This window comes from Gracilinanus agilis, chromosome 4 (assembly GCF_016433145.1).
Source record: "Gracilinanus agilis isolate LMUSP501 chromosome 4, AgileGrace, whole genome shotgun sequence".
Classification (NCBI taxonomy): domain Eukaryota; kingdom Metazoa; phylum Chordata; class Mammalia; order Didelphimorphia; family Didelphidae; genus Gracilinanus; species Gracilinanus agilis.
Genome location: NC_058133.1, coordinates 501,897,887 through 501,912,301, shown reverse-complemented (window position 1 = coordinate 501,912,301; position 14,415 = coordinate 501,897,887). Strand labels below are relative to the sequence as shown.

Sequence of the window (14,415 nt, the reverse complement as noted above, 5' to 3'; positions counted from 1 at the left end):
AACTAGACCCAGCAGTGAATAGAAAGGGAGCTAAGCTAACTCCGGAGTCATGAGATGGAGTCACTGGGACTCACTCAGTTACCTCAATTCCCACTGGCGCTTGCTGTCCTAATCCCCTCGATTCCCTCGGATCACAAGAAAAGAAGGAGACACAAAGTCCCTGTTCAGGGAACCTACATCTAAATGGAGGCAATAGGACAGACACACCAAAAAAGACATTTTCTTTTGTCATGGAATCAGGGGGCAGCAAGGTGGCTCAGTGGATTGAGAGTCAGGCCTAGGTGTAGGAATATAAGTTGTATCATCTAATTTCCCACTAAGATAGTTCCCCATTACATAGAGATGGGAAGTCCTGGGTTTGATCTGGCCTCAGATACTTCCTCGCTGGGTGACCCTGGACAAGTCACTTGATTCCCATTTTGCCTAACCCTTACTGCTCTTCTGCCTTGGAACCGATGCATGGTGTTAATTCTAAGATGGAAGATAAGGGTATTTAAAAAAGGAAAATGTCATAGAAACAAATAGAGAAGTGTCCAGGCGGTGGCACCTAGCAAGTCAACCTTAGAGTCCAGGACCTAAGTTCAAGTCCTGCCTCTGACCCATCCTGTCTAGGTGTCACTTAATCTTCTCCAAAATGGCAAATTACATTGGCGAAGGGAGTGAGCTAATAGAGTTCTCTTCACAAATGAAACCACCGAGCTGGTCCAAACCCCATCCTGCAGCCAGAATACATACACAAGTAAATATGATTAAGTATTAAAGAAGGGCCAGCACTTAAGAACACCTTGGGAGGATCAACTTGCATCTGTTGGCGCTCTCGTCAGGCAAAGAGAATAGGGACAGCGAGATGAGCCTTTTATTTCAAAGCTGCCTGCAATGATTTGTATTCAAAGTGCATTTTCACAGGCAGGAGAAATTAGAGAAGATTTCTAAAAAGAAAAATCAGTTGGCTTTTCATTATCAATTAATTAATGCATCGATTGACACGGTTTGCCCCACTCATAGTGGCCAAGTACAGAGTCCCGGGGGCTGGGAGTGATCGCCCGAGGGACGAGGGTTACAGGAAAGCCTCCCGAGGGGAGAGAGGCAGGACGTGTGCCCCAGAAGGCGGCCTTGGTTCCAGGACTCCTGCTCCTTCCTCCAAGAGGACGAGGGCTCCTGAGCTGGCCCAGGCCCTCACCCTGGCCCTTACCCTTGCAGAGAAAGCTCAGACAAATGAACAGCGTTACAGCAAGCTGAAGGAGAAGTACTCAGAGCTGGTCCAGAACCACGCGGACCTGCTGCGTAAGGTAGGTTGTCCAGCCCCGAGCTGGCCCCAGCTGAGATAGACCCACAGGCCTGACTCTCCGAGGGGCTTCTCTCATCAAACTGAAATGGAGGGACATCCCCCAAGGGCTTCCAGTAAGGCAACAGCCCCTCTCTCCCACTTCTGGCAAAAAACAGCCTTGGGAGGACATGGCCAAAAAAATTATGCTCAGAGTCCTAGGGAGTATGGTAGCATGGAAAGTACACACTAACTCTAGAATCAGAAGACCTAGGTTCAAATCCCATCTCATGATACTTACTAAGAATAGGATCTCAATTGATTCTCTGAACTTCTCTGGGCCTCAGTTTCCCCATCTGTAAAATGAGGAGATTGAGCTAGACGTTAGGCTTCTGAGGGCCCTTTTAGCTCTGACTCTGGGAGCCTGTGAATGGCCCAGAGCATCTCCTTTCATTCTTTGGGCCTTTCCAGCCTTCTCAGGATTGTTGCTTCTGCCCACAAAGAGAGCAGGAGCAGATGGGGGAAGAGAGACCTGAATTCACTGCCTATGGCTGAGTGTCCCCAGAAGCCTCGCTTTCCAGCTCCCCGCTCTCCTCGTGGCTCAATTACCGTCCGAGACACCAAGCCCCAGTTGAATGATTCACCATCTGTTTTTCTTGATAATGGTTCTCTGAATATTTTAAGAATAAAGCTTTTTCTGAGAGACCCTCTTCCCCTGCGGGACCAAGGAGGAATGCTGTGTCTGGTTTCCTGCCCAAAGCTTCCAGGGCCAGGCTCTTCCCGTGTTCCCTGGGGAAAAGGGCTAAAGGAAGGAGGGGAGGAGAAATGTCCTAAAGGACCAGCAAGCTGAGCTGCGGGTGTGACTTCTCCTCTACAGAACGCAGAAGTGGCCAAACAAGTCACCGTGATGAGGCAAGCCCAAGCCGACTTGCAGCGAGAAAAGAAAGAACTAGAGGAATCTTTCCATCGGGCTAGTGAGCAGGCCCAGCAGAAGGTGAGCTCCCGGAGAGAGGGGGTGGTCCACGGAATGGGGACAGAACCTAACGAGACTCTCCAGGTACCTCCTAGACAGACAGCTCCACTTGTGTGTCTGCCGTGTGATAAACCTGTGATAACGAGAGACCGAGGCACCAAAGATCCAAGTTTGTCTCTCTGTTGGTAAGGCTAAGGTCAGTGGTCCTTCAGGAAGCAAAGACCCTTGACATAATTAGAAAAGCTCTCTTATACAGTTTAATGGTTACATAAGATCCAGATCGCACCCCGCCTCAAACTAAGATTGTGATTGTTTCTTTTTTCTTCAATTTTTTTTATCATTTCCTTAGTAATCACCACCACCAACAAATAACATTAAATAAACATGCATACAAATTATGCTCAAAACCACAAACTCTGCATCATTTACAATTGGTTTAAAAAATATGTAAATTATATATGTGTGCTAAAATAGACATCCTCTGCTTTTGAGTTCCCTTTGAATTTGTTTTACTTTGATACATTTTTCCTCTTGATTTTGTGGCTGTTTTTTTTTAATGTAATCATTGTATGTATTATTCTTATTCTCTTTTCATAGCTTCAGATATTTCCTTATTTTCTTTATATTTCTAATAACATAATAACATTACATTTCTATATCACAATCTATTCAGCCAAAAATTCCTCCCAATTTTTGCATTTGTGTTCTTTCTGATTATTTTGTTGTTACAAAGTTTCTATGAATATTTTCATATATACACAGCTTTTTGCCCTCTCAATAATGCCCTTAAGGCCTAATCCTAGTAATGGGATCTCTAGGTCAATGAGCATGAACAGCTTTATAGCTCTTAATGTATATTTTCATATTGTTTTCTAAAAAAACAACTCATAGCTGCTCTAGCAATGTAATATTAGGCCTATTTCTCCAGGTTCCTTCAGCATTTAATTTGATCAGCTTAACCCATCTGGTTAATATACATTACCAGGGCCATATTTAGCTAGATTTGTCCTTAGGCAGCAGAACCCAATCTGTAACCACGACCATACTTTTTCCAAAACCAAGCCTTACCAGCTTAGTCATACACAGTGCAACTTTTGCTCCAGTGCCACGATCCCTCAGGAATACAAGATTACCTTCATAGTATGAGTATTAAAGTAAGACTTTTCCAACATATTTTTGCATTCAATATCATCGTTGTCCCACAAGAAACTATTTTCAGATTGTGTGTATGTTCAGGCTTAGATCTACTACTAGCTTTGGGGGGGGAGGGCTCTCCAGATATCTAGCATATTTAACATCTAAAGTTCTATTCATCTCTGTAACTTCTTTCTTGTTTATTTTTTGGTTGGATTCATTTAGTTCTGAGAGGCGAAAATTAAAGTCCCACATTAATATTATTTTGTTATCTATTTCCATGTATATCTCTCTTAGTTTTTCCTTTAAAAATCTGGATGCTATAACTCTTGGTGCAATCAGGTCCAATATTTAAAATGCTTCATTATCCATAGCACCCTCCCAACATAATATAGTTACCCTGTTCATCCCTTCCAATTATATCCATTTTAGTCCTAACTCTGTCAGAGATCATGACTACTATCTCCTCCTTCTAAGAATCAGCTGAGACAGAGTATATTCTGCTCCAGCCCCTCACCTTCACTCTATGTGTCTCTCATTTTCAGTGTTTCTTATAAACAAGTCAGACCCTGATATTTGGTCCTTTCTACTATCCATTTTCTTCCCAAAAGAAACTTATCCCCTCCCCTTGTCCTCCTAATTCCAAATTGGCCCAACTTTCAAAAATTCTCTCTCTCTTGTCTCTTCCCATTTTCCTTTTAATTCTTATTCTATCCACCTTTCAAAAAATTCCATCCTTATCCCCCAAGCCATCTGCTCCTACTTCTTGATATGAATTCAATTCTAAAAATTCCTCCTCTGTCTTATCCTAAGAGTCCCTCCCTATCCCTTCACTTTTATCCCCCTCCCTCATGATATGTATTCTCCTCTAAGTATCTCTCTTTCTCCCTCCCTTTACTTATCCCCTTGTTCTCTTTTCTCTTAACCTACCCTTCCTTCTCTTATGCCCTCAGTCCCTCTCTTATCCCATCCGCCTACCCTCCTATTTCCCTATTTCCCTACATTAAGAAGATTTTTACCCTATAATGGTGAATGTTGTTCTCTTTTTAATCCCAGGTCTGATGAGAGTAGAGTTCTAGTACCCTAAGTCCTCCGCCCCTTCATCCCCTTCTCCATAACAGTTCTCCACTCATTCCTCCTTCATATGAAATAGTCATTTCACCCTACCTCCTCCCAGTCTAGTCCACTACTATTTCAGCTCATTCCATTACATTCATTTCAGCCTTGAGTCTTCCATCCATATACGCCCTTTTAAAATTCCATGCAATGATGTCATTCCCAGGGACCATAGATGACATTTTCCTATATAGGAATCAAACAAGTTGACCTTTCTGGTTGCTTATGGTTAGTTTTTCATTAACTTTGTATGTTTCTTATACATCCAGTTTTCTGCTGAGTTCTGAGTTTCCCCTCCCTCCCCCCAGGAATAGTTGAAACTCCTTTAGATCATTAAATAGCCACTTTTAACCTTTTATAATTATGCTCATCTTTGCTAGATATGTTACTCTTGGTTGTAAGCCCAGTTCTTTTGCTCTGCAAAATACTGTATTCGTGTCCTGTGTTCTTTTAATGTTGTAGCTGCTAAGTTTTATGTTATTATGACTGTAGCTTCACAGTATTTAAATTGTTTTTTTTCCTTACTCCTTATAGTATTTTCTGCTTAACCTGGGAGCTATGGAATTTAGCAATGATATTCCTATGAATTTTCATTATTGGATCTCTTTGAGATGGTGATTGGTAGATTCTTTCCATTTCTATTTTGCCCTCTGAATCTAGAATTTCTGGGCAGTTTTCCTTGATGATTTCTTGGAGTAAACATTTTTTGATCATAACTTTCCAGGAGTCCAACTACTCTTATATTGTCTCTTCTTGATCTATAGTCTAGGTCAGTTGTTTTTATGATAAAATGTCTCATATTCTCTTCAATTATTTCATTCTTTTGATTTTGCATTATTATTTCTTCTTGTCTTAGGAAATAATTAGCTTCCCCTTATCCATTTCTAATTCTTAATAGATTATTTTCTTCTGTGAGTTTCTGTATCTCTTTTTCCATTTGAGTGATCTTTCTTTCATAATTTTCTTGATTTTATTGCATTGCTCTTATTTTTTTTCCAATTGTTCCTCAACCTCTCTCATTTGTTTTTTGGGGGTCTTTTTTAAACTTTTCCACAAGCTCTTTTTTTACCTTGTGGCCATTTATTGTATTTCTTTGTTGTTTTTGAAGTAGATGTTTTTACTTCACTGTCCTCTAAGTTTGTGCCAAGATCTTCTCTGTCCCAATAATAGATATCAATAATTTAGTTCTTTCTCTTTTGCTTGCTCATTTTATTTTTTTTTTATTTTTTTATTTTTAGCTGCCAAGCCAAGAGAGTTAATTATTGTTTTTTTGGTTAGAGGCCCAGGATTCCTAGTGTGTTGAAGTTTGTTACCTCAGGTTTCAGAAATATATTTGTTTATTTTTTCCTGGGTCCCACTTAGCTATTGCAGTTTTTATAATCCAGCTCAGATGTACTCCTGGTCTCCCTCTCAAGCCCCAGTTCATGATTGACTTCATGTGCCCCCTCCAAGACCACTGTTATTATTGGGGGTGAGTGAAAATTCAGCCAGTGGTGTTTTCTAAGGGAAGCCAGGTAAGGACAAGTAGATGGAAGTATGAATCAGAAAGACCCAGGATAAAAGGAAGCTTGAATGAATGAAAATTCTAGAAAGCTCAGTAGAAATGATGGGATAGTGGCAGAGCCAGAGCAGGACATGAGTGGAGTAAGTTTAGGAAGGATAAGAACAAGGGAGAAAGGAAGCAGGATTGGGGAGTTTGCTTCTGGGTGGCCAGCAATTAAGTTATACAAGGACAAGGAGAGAAAAAGGTCATAGGAGTTTGTTAGCCATCAGGGTAAAAGTGGGTGATGAACAAATGATAATATTCAGGGTTCCAGGGTTGTTGCTAGGCAGATCACTGGGGCCTTAATGGGTGTTTGAACTCAGAAAATAGGGGTTGTTACAGCGGGATCCTCCCTGCATGGAACATAAGGCCTTTCCTGATTCCAAGCCCCACCTCCAGTGTCTAGCGCAGGGCCTAGTATCTGATATGTAACTAATCAATAAATGCTTGTTGAAGTGAATTGACCCAGAAGACCAAAGGCAGATCACCAAAGGCATTGCACAACCCTGGAGACCTTGATAACTCAGAAAAAAGAAGTCTACCTCTTCTGCTTTGGCCCTCATCTGAAGACGTTACTGGGGTTAATTAGTTAATACTTCATCCTTATGATTCTGAAAGATTCCAGAAAATAAATGAAAATAAGTGCAAATTAATGCTTTATAGGTGGGACTTCCATCTGTTCTTGAAATAGCAGGAAGGTCTCAGAGTCTGGGGTTAAATAAAGGACATGAAGTAAGAAAGAACCTGAGCCAAGTGGGATTAGTCAAAGAACCAATGAATCCATTAACATTCAGTGCCTCCTCTGTCCCAGACTCTGTGATGGGCTCCTGGGAATCCAAGGAAAAAGAATGAAACAACCCCCCCCCCCTCACAATGAGCTTGAGGAAATCAAAGCCCAGAGAGGGGGAAGGCTGTTCAGTTCGGAGAACAAACACACCCAAAGCCTTAGGAGCCAGAGCTTCTTGTGGACAGTGGGATGTTCTGCCTCACAAGAGCAAAGTCTCTAGACTGGGGTCAAGAGACAGAGAAGGGAATGATGGGGCTGGCTCGTCTTACAGATGAATCAGAGACCAGAGGCTTGGTGAGAGAGTACAGTTGGGTAATCACCGAGGAGGTCTAGCTGCTATCCCCAGCTCGTCCTGCTCACCCTGAGAGAACCTAGAACACCCCGAGAGAACCTAGAACACCAAGTTCTCTCAGGATCCCCTGTAGAGGATGGACTTTGGTATGACGCAATCTGAGACCCTCTTGCTGTTCCTTACAGACTCAAGAACAGATGGAGGTCGTAGAGAACTTAAAGCAAGAACTTTCTATCAGCAAACATGAGTTCCAAGTCCTCCAAGGCACTCTGGAGACTTCTGCTCAGGTAAACATGGTCTTCCTCCACTTTCTGTCCCTTCTGAAACCAGGGCTGATGCTACTGCCATGGCAGGAGAAGCACCATCTTCACGGGGAGCTTCCCTCACCACCGCAGCTCCTCATTTTGTTACAGCTGCAGTGGAGGTCCATTGACCCAAGGGTTGAAAGAACGCATTCCAAGTTCATCCCTTATGGCAGGTTAGGGCAAGCTAAGGAAACAGCACCCCTAAAATTTGTGATGTGAGCATGGGGGGTTGGGGTTAGGGAAGCCTAAACATGTGGAATACTACGACATCAGCCTCTTATGTTGGTTAACTTTGCTAAACTGGTTTTTTTGTTGTTAATTATTATAAGAGATGGCTCTCTGGGAAAGGGTGAAAGAGGGATACTTTGGGAAGTGTAGCTGGAGCACTGGTTTGGAAGCAAGAAGACCTGACTTTGAATCCTGCCTCTCTCTCACCCCTCCTGGCTGTACAGATCCCTTCACCTCTCCCAGCCTCAGTTTATCATCAGTAAAAAATTAGTGCCTTCCTCCTAGAGTTGTTGTAAGGCTCCAACAAGATTAATATATAGAAAGGGCTTTGCAAGGGGCAGCTGGGTAGCTCAATGGATTGAGAGCCAGGCCTAGAGACAGGAGGTCCTAGGTTCAAATCTGTCCTCAGACACTTCCCAGCTGGGTGACCCTGTGCGAGTCACTTTTGACCCCCATGGCCCACCCTTACCACTCTTCCACCAAGAAGCCAATACACAGAAGTTAAGGGTTTAAAAAAAAGTGCTTTGCAAAAGTGAAAGTGCTATATCAGTGTTGGCTACTGTTATGAACCTCTTTCCTAGGAAGCTGGGTCAAAGGAACTTAAGCCATCACTCAGGGTCCCCTCTTCTCATTGAAGACTAAAATTCCACAGTGTTTGCCTAAGATAAATCCAACAAATGTCCCCTAAGAAAGAATCTCCATGCCAAGTTCTCTATGAGACACCCCTTGTCTACTGGGTGGGTTATCTCTGGCAAAATGCCAATGTCCTTTGTGCCTCCCACTTCCCACCTACCTGGGCTCCCTTAGCCTGTTAGCCTTCTGTGTGCCCTCAGGAAATAGGAAGAGCAGATCACATGAAGGAGAACCTATGGTACACTGGACCGGATCGGGTTAACATTGCTGAACTGCTTTTACTGTTTTTTTTTTCTGTTTTAATTATTACAAGAGATGACTCTCTAGGAAGAGGTGGAAGAGGGATACTTTGGGAAGTGTAGTTGGTGTAAAACTAAAAGATAACTATAAAAAGACTTTTAAATCCCTTCTCTCTGGGATCAGGTAGTATAGTTCATAGAGAGGAAGCAGCTTAACCTGCCCAGCTCAGACATCATGGGAGCCTCTGTTTCCCAATCCGTAAAATGGAGATAGTACTGTAAAATAGTCCATACACAACATATCTCCTAGGATTGTTGTTAAGGAGTCTCAAAGCACTCTCTGAAGTGGTGGCCTCTGAGCGAAGAAGCCAAGGTTCAAATCCCACCTCAGCCCCATCCCAGGTCTTAGACTGGGGGCAAGTCCATCCTCCAGGAGGGCCCCAGGCCATGGTCCCCTCAGCCTCTGAGCCAGGGGTTGGCAACCTATGGCTCTTTTGAGGGCCAGATGTGGCTCTTTCTGCAGGAGCCATAAAGTCCATTTTTTTTCAGGCGCTGTTACAGGAGCAGCACTGTGAGCACTGCACGGCTCTCGCGAAATGACATTTTAAAAAATGTGGCATTTGTGGCTCTCACGGCCAAAAAGGTGGCCGACCCCTGCTCTAAGCGCTCATCTCTACCATTTGGGGGGCATTTCTTTTATCAGCGAAATCATGAGTCCCAAACAGAAAAGTGAAAAGAAAAATGCAAGTTTTATGCCAAAGTGTCCTAACCGTGTTCCCCCCTCCCCAAATGGCTTCTTCTGCAGTCGGAGGCAAAGCGGAACATGCAGTTTGAAGAACTAGAGAAGGAGCGCAGCCGGCTGGCCAAGGTCGCATCTGAGAGGAACGAAGAAATCGTGACCCTGCGGGACCGCCTGGAGCAAGCCCAGTCTGAATTAAGCCACGCACAGGCAAGTGGGGAACGCGGGCTCCTGGGGCCACGGCACAGCTCAGACAGGCAGGTCTGATCCTGTGTGAGGGGGACGGTAAGGCGGAGGGCCGAGGAGGGGGCCGTTCCCTGCGGGCCCTTCACAGCCCCACCGGAGAAGCTGGTGGACGACCTTCCAAACCCACCAGCATGTGCCACGTAGGACACGAGGCCGCAGTCCGTGGGAATAAGGTGCCACCTCCGAGGCTTTCTCTCATCAGTGCGAGGGGCAGAGCGTGGAAGGCCCCCAGATTCGTGGTTGGGAGGGAGGATGAAGCTCCTTAAGCAGCACCTTTTGCAGAATGGAGTCCCCCCCCCAGTACACGGGCACCGATGCCAGGACCTCAGCTTCCCTGGCACTGAGCTGTCCAGCCAAGACCACAGAACCCCGCCAGGGGCAGAGAGAAGGAGAGGGACGCAGTCATGCGTCCAAGGAAAAAAGCTTTGATTCTGGAGCCAGAGGGTCCGGCTTCAAGTATTGCCACTGATGGCCTCAGTGTCCTTGTCTGTAAAATAAAAGGGTTGGACTACGAGGCCTCCGAGGGCCTTTCTGGTTCTGGGACCGTCGGGTGAGCCTCCCCCTTTGGGGATGCCCCGACGCCCGGGGATGGCAGGCGCCACAACAGCCTCTCTTTGACTCGCTTGCAGGAGTCGATACATCAAGTCGCAAAGGACCAGCGGAAGTTGTTCCTCCTGGAAACAGGGAAAGAGGCTGAGAAGACGGTGAAGGAGGCGCTGAGCCAGCTTGAGGACCCCGTCCTGATCAGCTGTGCGGGGTCTGCAGGTACATCCCTTCCCCCTCAGCAGGCTTTCCCCAAGCCTGGGGACGTCTTTTAGCCCCCAGACCCATCCGCCGGGTGCTGCCCCCCTGCTCTGTGCACTCGGCCCACTCTAGGGGTGTGTAGGTCCCCCGGCTCCGCCTTAAGCTCTGGGAGACAGGGCACCCCAGGATCTTACTTTGGCTTCTGGCTTCCAGATCACCTCCTTTTCAAGACCAATTCTGTTTTGAAATGCATCGAGCAAGTGGAGGAGGCCCAGAAACAGTACCTGAACAGCTCAGAGGGTGAGATTGGGGCAGGGCACAACCCTGACTCTGGGGAAAACCTGGGCACGTCCTAGAGGCCTCTGAGGGTGTCCGAGGGAGCAAAAGGGGGGACGACCGAAACCACACTTGTGTTCCAGATGTCAGCGGCTTGGTGCGCTCCATGGCCCTCCTGGCTCACTTGGTTAGTGACACCATGCTCCAGGGCAGCGCCACCTGTCTGACAGCCTCCCTGGAGTCTGCAGAGAGTGAGTAGTGCCGGCTGGGCTGGGGAGGCGGGCACTGCCAGCTCTGCCTCTGGCCGGTGCCCCCGTTCAGAGCGAGTAGCGTTTCTGGCTAATGGCTCTGACTTCCTGCCTCCGCAGTGCTCACAGATGTCTGTAAGGAGTGTGGAAGGGCATCCCTGCTCTATCTGTCTGCTCTCAAGGAAGAGGACAGCCTCAGGGACGCAGATAGCACCGCGCTGAGGAGCTGCCTCAGCACCATCAAGGCCATTGGAGAGGTACCGTTCCCTTAGGGTGCCGGAGGCGGGCTCCTCCCGCTGCCCAGACCCCGTCCTGGGGAAGCCTCCGTCGGCAGCGGCCCGGGGGTGTCCGTGTGCCGACCGTGGTGGAAACGCCAGAGAAGCCCGAGACACAAGCCCTGCCCTCAAGGGGCCCAAAGCTCTGGAGGAGGAGCTCAGAGCCCTGCTGGGACTCTGCAGCCCCCGGTGCCAAGCCCGGCTCCGGCACCACTTTCAAAAGCCATTTCACCTCTGAGAAGCCTCCATTTGCCTTCCTAGGAGGCCCATTGGCTCCTTGGTGCATTCACACGGGAAGCTCTTTATTTATAAGTGCCTCTGATGAGCTCCACACTGGGCTAGACTTTGGGGCTGCAGACTCAAAGCGGAGCAGCCCCTACCGCCACAGGCTTTTCCTTCTCCTGGCCCAGCGTCCAGGAACTTCTTGGGGCTGGACACCAAATAGAAGTGGAGATACACTCAATTAATAGAGGGGCAGCTGGGTAGCTCAGTGGATGGAGAGTCAGGCCTAGAGACGAGAGGTCCTGGGTTCAAATCCAGCCTCAGACACTTCCCAGCTGGGTGACCCTGGGCAAGTCACCTGACCCCCATTGCCCACCCTTACTACTTTTCCACCCAGGAGCCAATACACAGAAGTTAAGGGTTTAAAAAAAAAAAAAAAGAACTGTCCATCCAGGAGGAGGTGTCCAGAGGCAGTTGGTGGTACAGGACTGGAGTTCAGAAGAAAAACTGGGGCCAGTTACATAGAATGTAGTTCACAGTCTCGCAGGGACTCTGACAGAGACAGATAACTAGACAATACAAATTGGAGCATCTGGGTGGTTTAGTGGCTAGAGTGCCAGACCTGGAGTTAGGAAGATCTGAGTTCAAATCCAGCCTCAGACACTAGCTGGGTGGCCTCTCTTCCTTACTAGAGGCCGTGGACTCCATCCACTGCCCAGCCTACCTTTGAAGGGTTGCAAATGAATGGGTGGCTTAGAGTCAGACGAGGTTAATGTGGCCCGTTCCCTTGAAGGGGGGGTGAGCTTTGAGCTGGATGTTTTGGGGGAGGGGGAGGTTGTAGGGCCTTCAGACTTCAGGATAGCATGTTCCAGGGCCCAAAGGCAGAAACAAGGCAGCCAGGTGTGGAGGTTACACACACTTGCCATGCCTGGCAGATGTAAAGACAAGAACGACATTCCAACTGGCCACTGATAAAAGAGAATGTGTGAGCAAGAGCGTTCCTTCCCTTTCTGTCAGTCCTTTGCACAGGACTCTTGAGAAGCATCAGAAGTCCCAGAACTGATTAAGGGAGGTCTTGGAGCCCAGCAGGTTGGAGATTTTCTCAATCACTATGCTCTGGTTCTAGGAGCTCAGACCCAGAGGCCTGGACATCAGGCAAGAGGAGCTGGGGGACTTGGTGGACAAGGAGATGGCTGCCACTTCGGCCGCTATTGAAACAGCCACCGCCAGGATAGAGGTAAGTGGCACCTCGTAGCTGTGGCCAGGATTCAGAGGAGGAGTTCTTACCTTAACTTCTCAAGCCGTGGGGCCTCGGCCACTGCACACAGGCCTCAGCTAGTCCTAGAGCTCGCCAAACTAAGGCCAAGGTTTCTTTGGTCCTCTGTGGGCCTCAGAGCGCTGAGGCTCTTAACCTGAATTGCCCAGGGGCAGCACGACCAGGAAAAGCCTAAATGTAGGTCAGGTGGAAAGGATGTGTTGCCCACTTGGCAGAGATACCCAGTGGCCAGCCTGCCCCTGTTGGCAAAGACAACGGCACGTGGTGGTTTATGGGCCGGAGGGTTGGATATTATTGGTTACAGAAGAAGAAGCTTCTGTCACACCATTGGACTGGGTTCTCTTCCTGACACTCCTGAGGGCTTGGTGGGGCATCCTTGGGAAGGGCCTTTCTGGGTCTGGGCCTCTCCTTGGCCACGCAACATGGGAGAGTCTCAGAAGCTTGTAGAACAGTGTACATCTGCCCACCCCTTCCATGTTTGGAGCCAACCCCCTCCTTCCTCCTTTTTGTTAACAGGAGATGCTCAGCAAGTCCCGAGCCGGAGACACAGGGGTCAAGCTGGAAGTGAACGAAAGGTCAGTATGAAGAGTGTGACCCCAAGGCAGCCAGAGCAGGCCCCTTACACACCTGGGGATGGCCTTCCTGCTCCCCGTGCCCTCCTGCCCTCGTCTCATGCTGTACCAGCCCAGGCTGGCTCCGAGTATGGCCCCAACGATGGGCCATCATCTCCTGGCCCAGGACCAGCCTAGGAGGACTCGGAGAGCTTCATCCACAATCTGGCCCCAGCGGGGTGAACCTTTAAGCCACAGAAACTCTCAAAGATAATTTGTTGGAGTTTCTGCAGAGTCTGGGCCAACAAGCGTGAAAAGCTCGGGGGGCCCTGAAATCTGGAAGCATCATCTGAGGCTCCTTCCGGGAGGGGCTGGGGCTGTGTAGTCTCCTTGTTAATAGAGGATTTATGTAGAGGACTTAGTAGAGGATTTCTTAGGGTATTTGGCATTACAGTGGAAGACAAGTAGAAAGAAATACCCTGCAACCAGGGAATGTGGCCTTTGGTTGACCAGCCCGATGGCATCCGTCTCCTCAGAAGGACCCACCATCAAGATGCTCAATGACCCAGCTTTTCCCTGAGGCCTTTTTCAAAAATCCTTCTGGGGAAACCCAGTTCCTTTCTAGTTCTTTGTTCTCTCAGACCTTCTAGGGTTGGTTCTGTCTAGGAGGACTTGTCACTGCTCAGGGGATAACTATTGGTGAGCCTTTATTTTGCAGGATCCTTGGCTCCTGTACCAGCCTAATGCAAGCTATTCAGGTCCTTGTTCTAGCCTCCAAGGAGCTTCAGAGGGAGATTGTGGAGAGTGGCCGGGTAAGTGTGGGCACAGGTTAGCGGAACACAAGAGGGACAGGCCTGTGACTCCCTGGTTCTTTGAGCCACTAAGGAGGCTTAGTGGATAGAGATCAAATCTGGCCCCAGACATTTCGTAGCTGAATGACCCTGGGCAAGTCACTTAACCCCCATTGCACGGGGATTAAGTGACTTGCCCAGGGTCATTCAGCTACAGGACTGTTAAGTGACTTGCCCAGGGTCATTCAGCTACAGGACTGCCTTAGAACTAATACTCAATACCAATCTTAAGATGGAAGGTGAGAATTTGAGTTTGCGGGGTTTGTTTGTTTTTTTTTAAAGACTTCAACTAAATTCAAGACCAGCATGGTCTGAGCACAAAGATCTCTCTGAATTAGACTCTCCTGAATACTTTCTCCTCCCTCAGTTTTTACTCTACCTGTCTGATCGCTCCTCCTCTCAGCCTCCTTTGGGGGATCGTCTTCCCTGCTCCCCCCACCAAAGCTCTATGTCCCGGGAGCTCCTCTCCTCTT

At 47.6% G+C, this 14,415-nt stretch overlaps 1 protein-coding gene across 1 annotated transcript in view; it reads left to right on the top strand.

Moving 5' to 3' along the window:
• The window catches only part of HIP1 (huntingtin interacting protein 1), a 133,989-nt gene that overhangs the window by 108,432 nt on the left and 11,142 nt on the right, over positions 1-14,415 (top strand). The window contains exons 15-25 of the mRNA XM_044673116.1: positions 1,201-1,289; positions 2,142-2,258; positions 7,295-7,396; positions 9,320-9,463; positions 10,129-10,264; positions 10,457-10,543; positions 10,663-10,770; positions 10,888-11,024; positions 12,391-12,501; positions 13,057-13,115; positions 13,810-13,903. Coding sequence (XP_044529051.1) covers positions 1,201-1,289; positions 2,142-2,258; positions 7,295-7,396; positions 9,320-9,463; positions 10,129-10,264; positions 10,457-10,543; positions 10,663-10,770; positions 10,888-11,024; positions 12,391-12,501; positions 13,057-13,115; positions 13,810-13,903 — 1,184 coding nt within the window. The remainder of the gene's footprint in view (positions 1-1,200; positions 1,290-2,141; positions 2,259-7,294; positions 7,397-9,319; positions 9,464-10,128; positions 10,265-10,456; positions 10,544-10,662; positions 10,771-10,887; positions 11,025-12,390; positions 12,502-13,056; positions 13,116-13,809; positions 13,904-14,415) is intronic.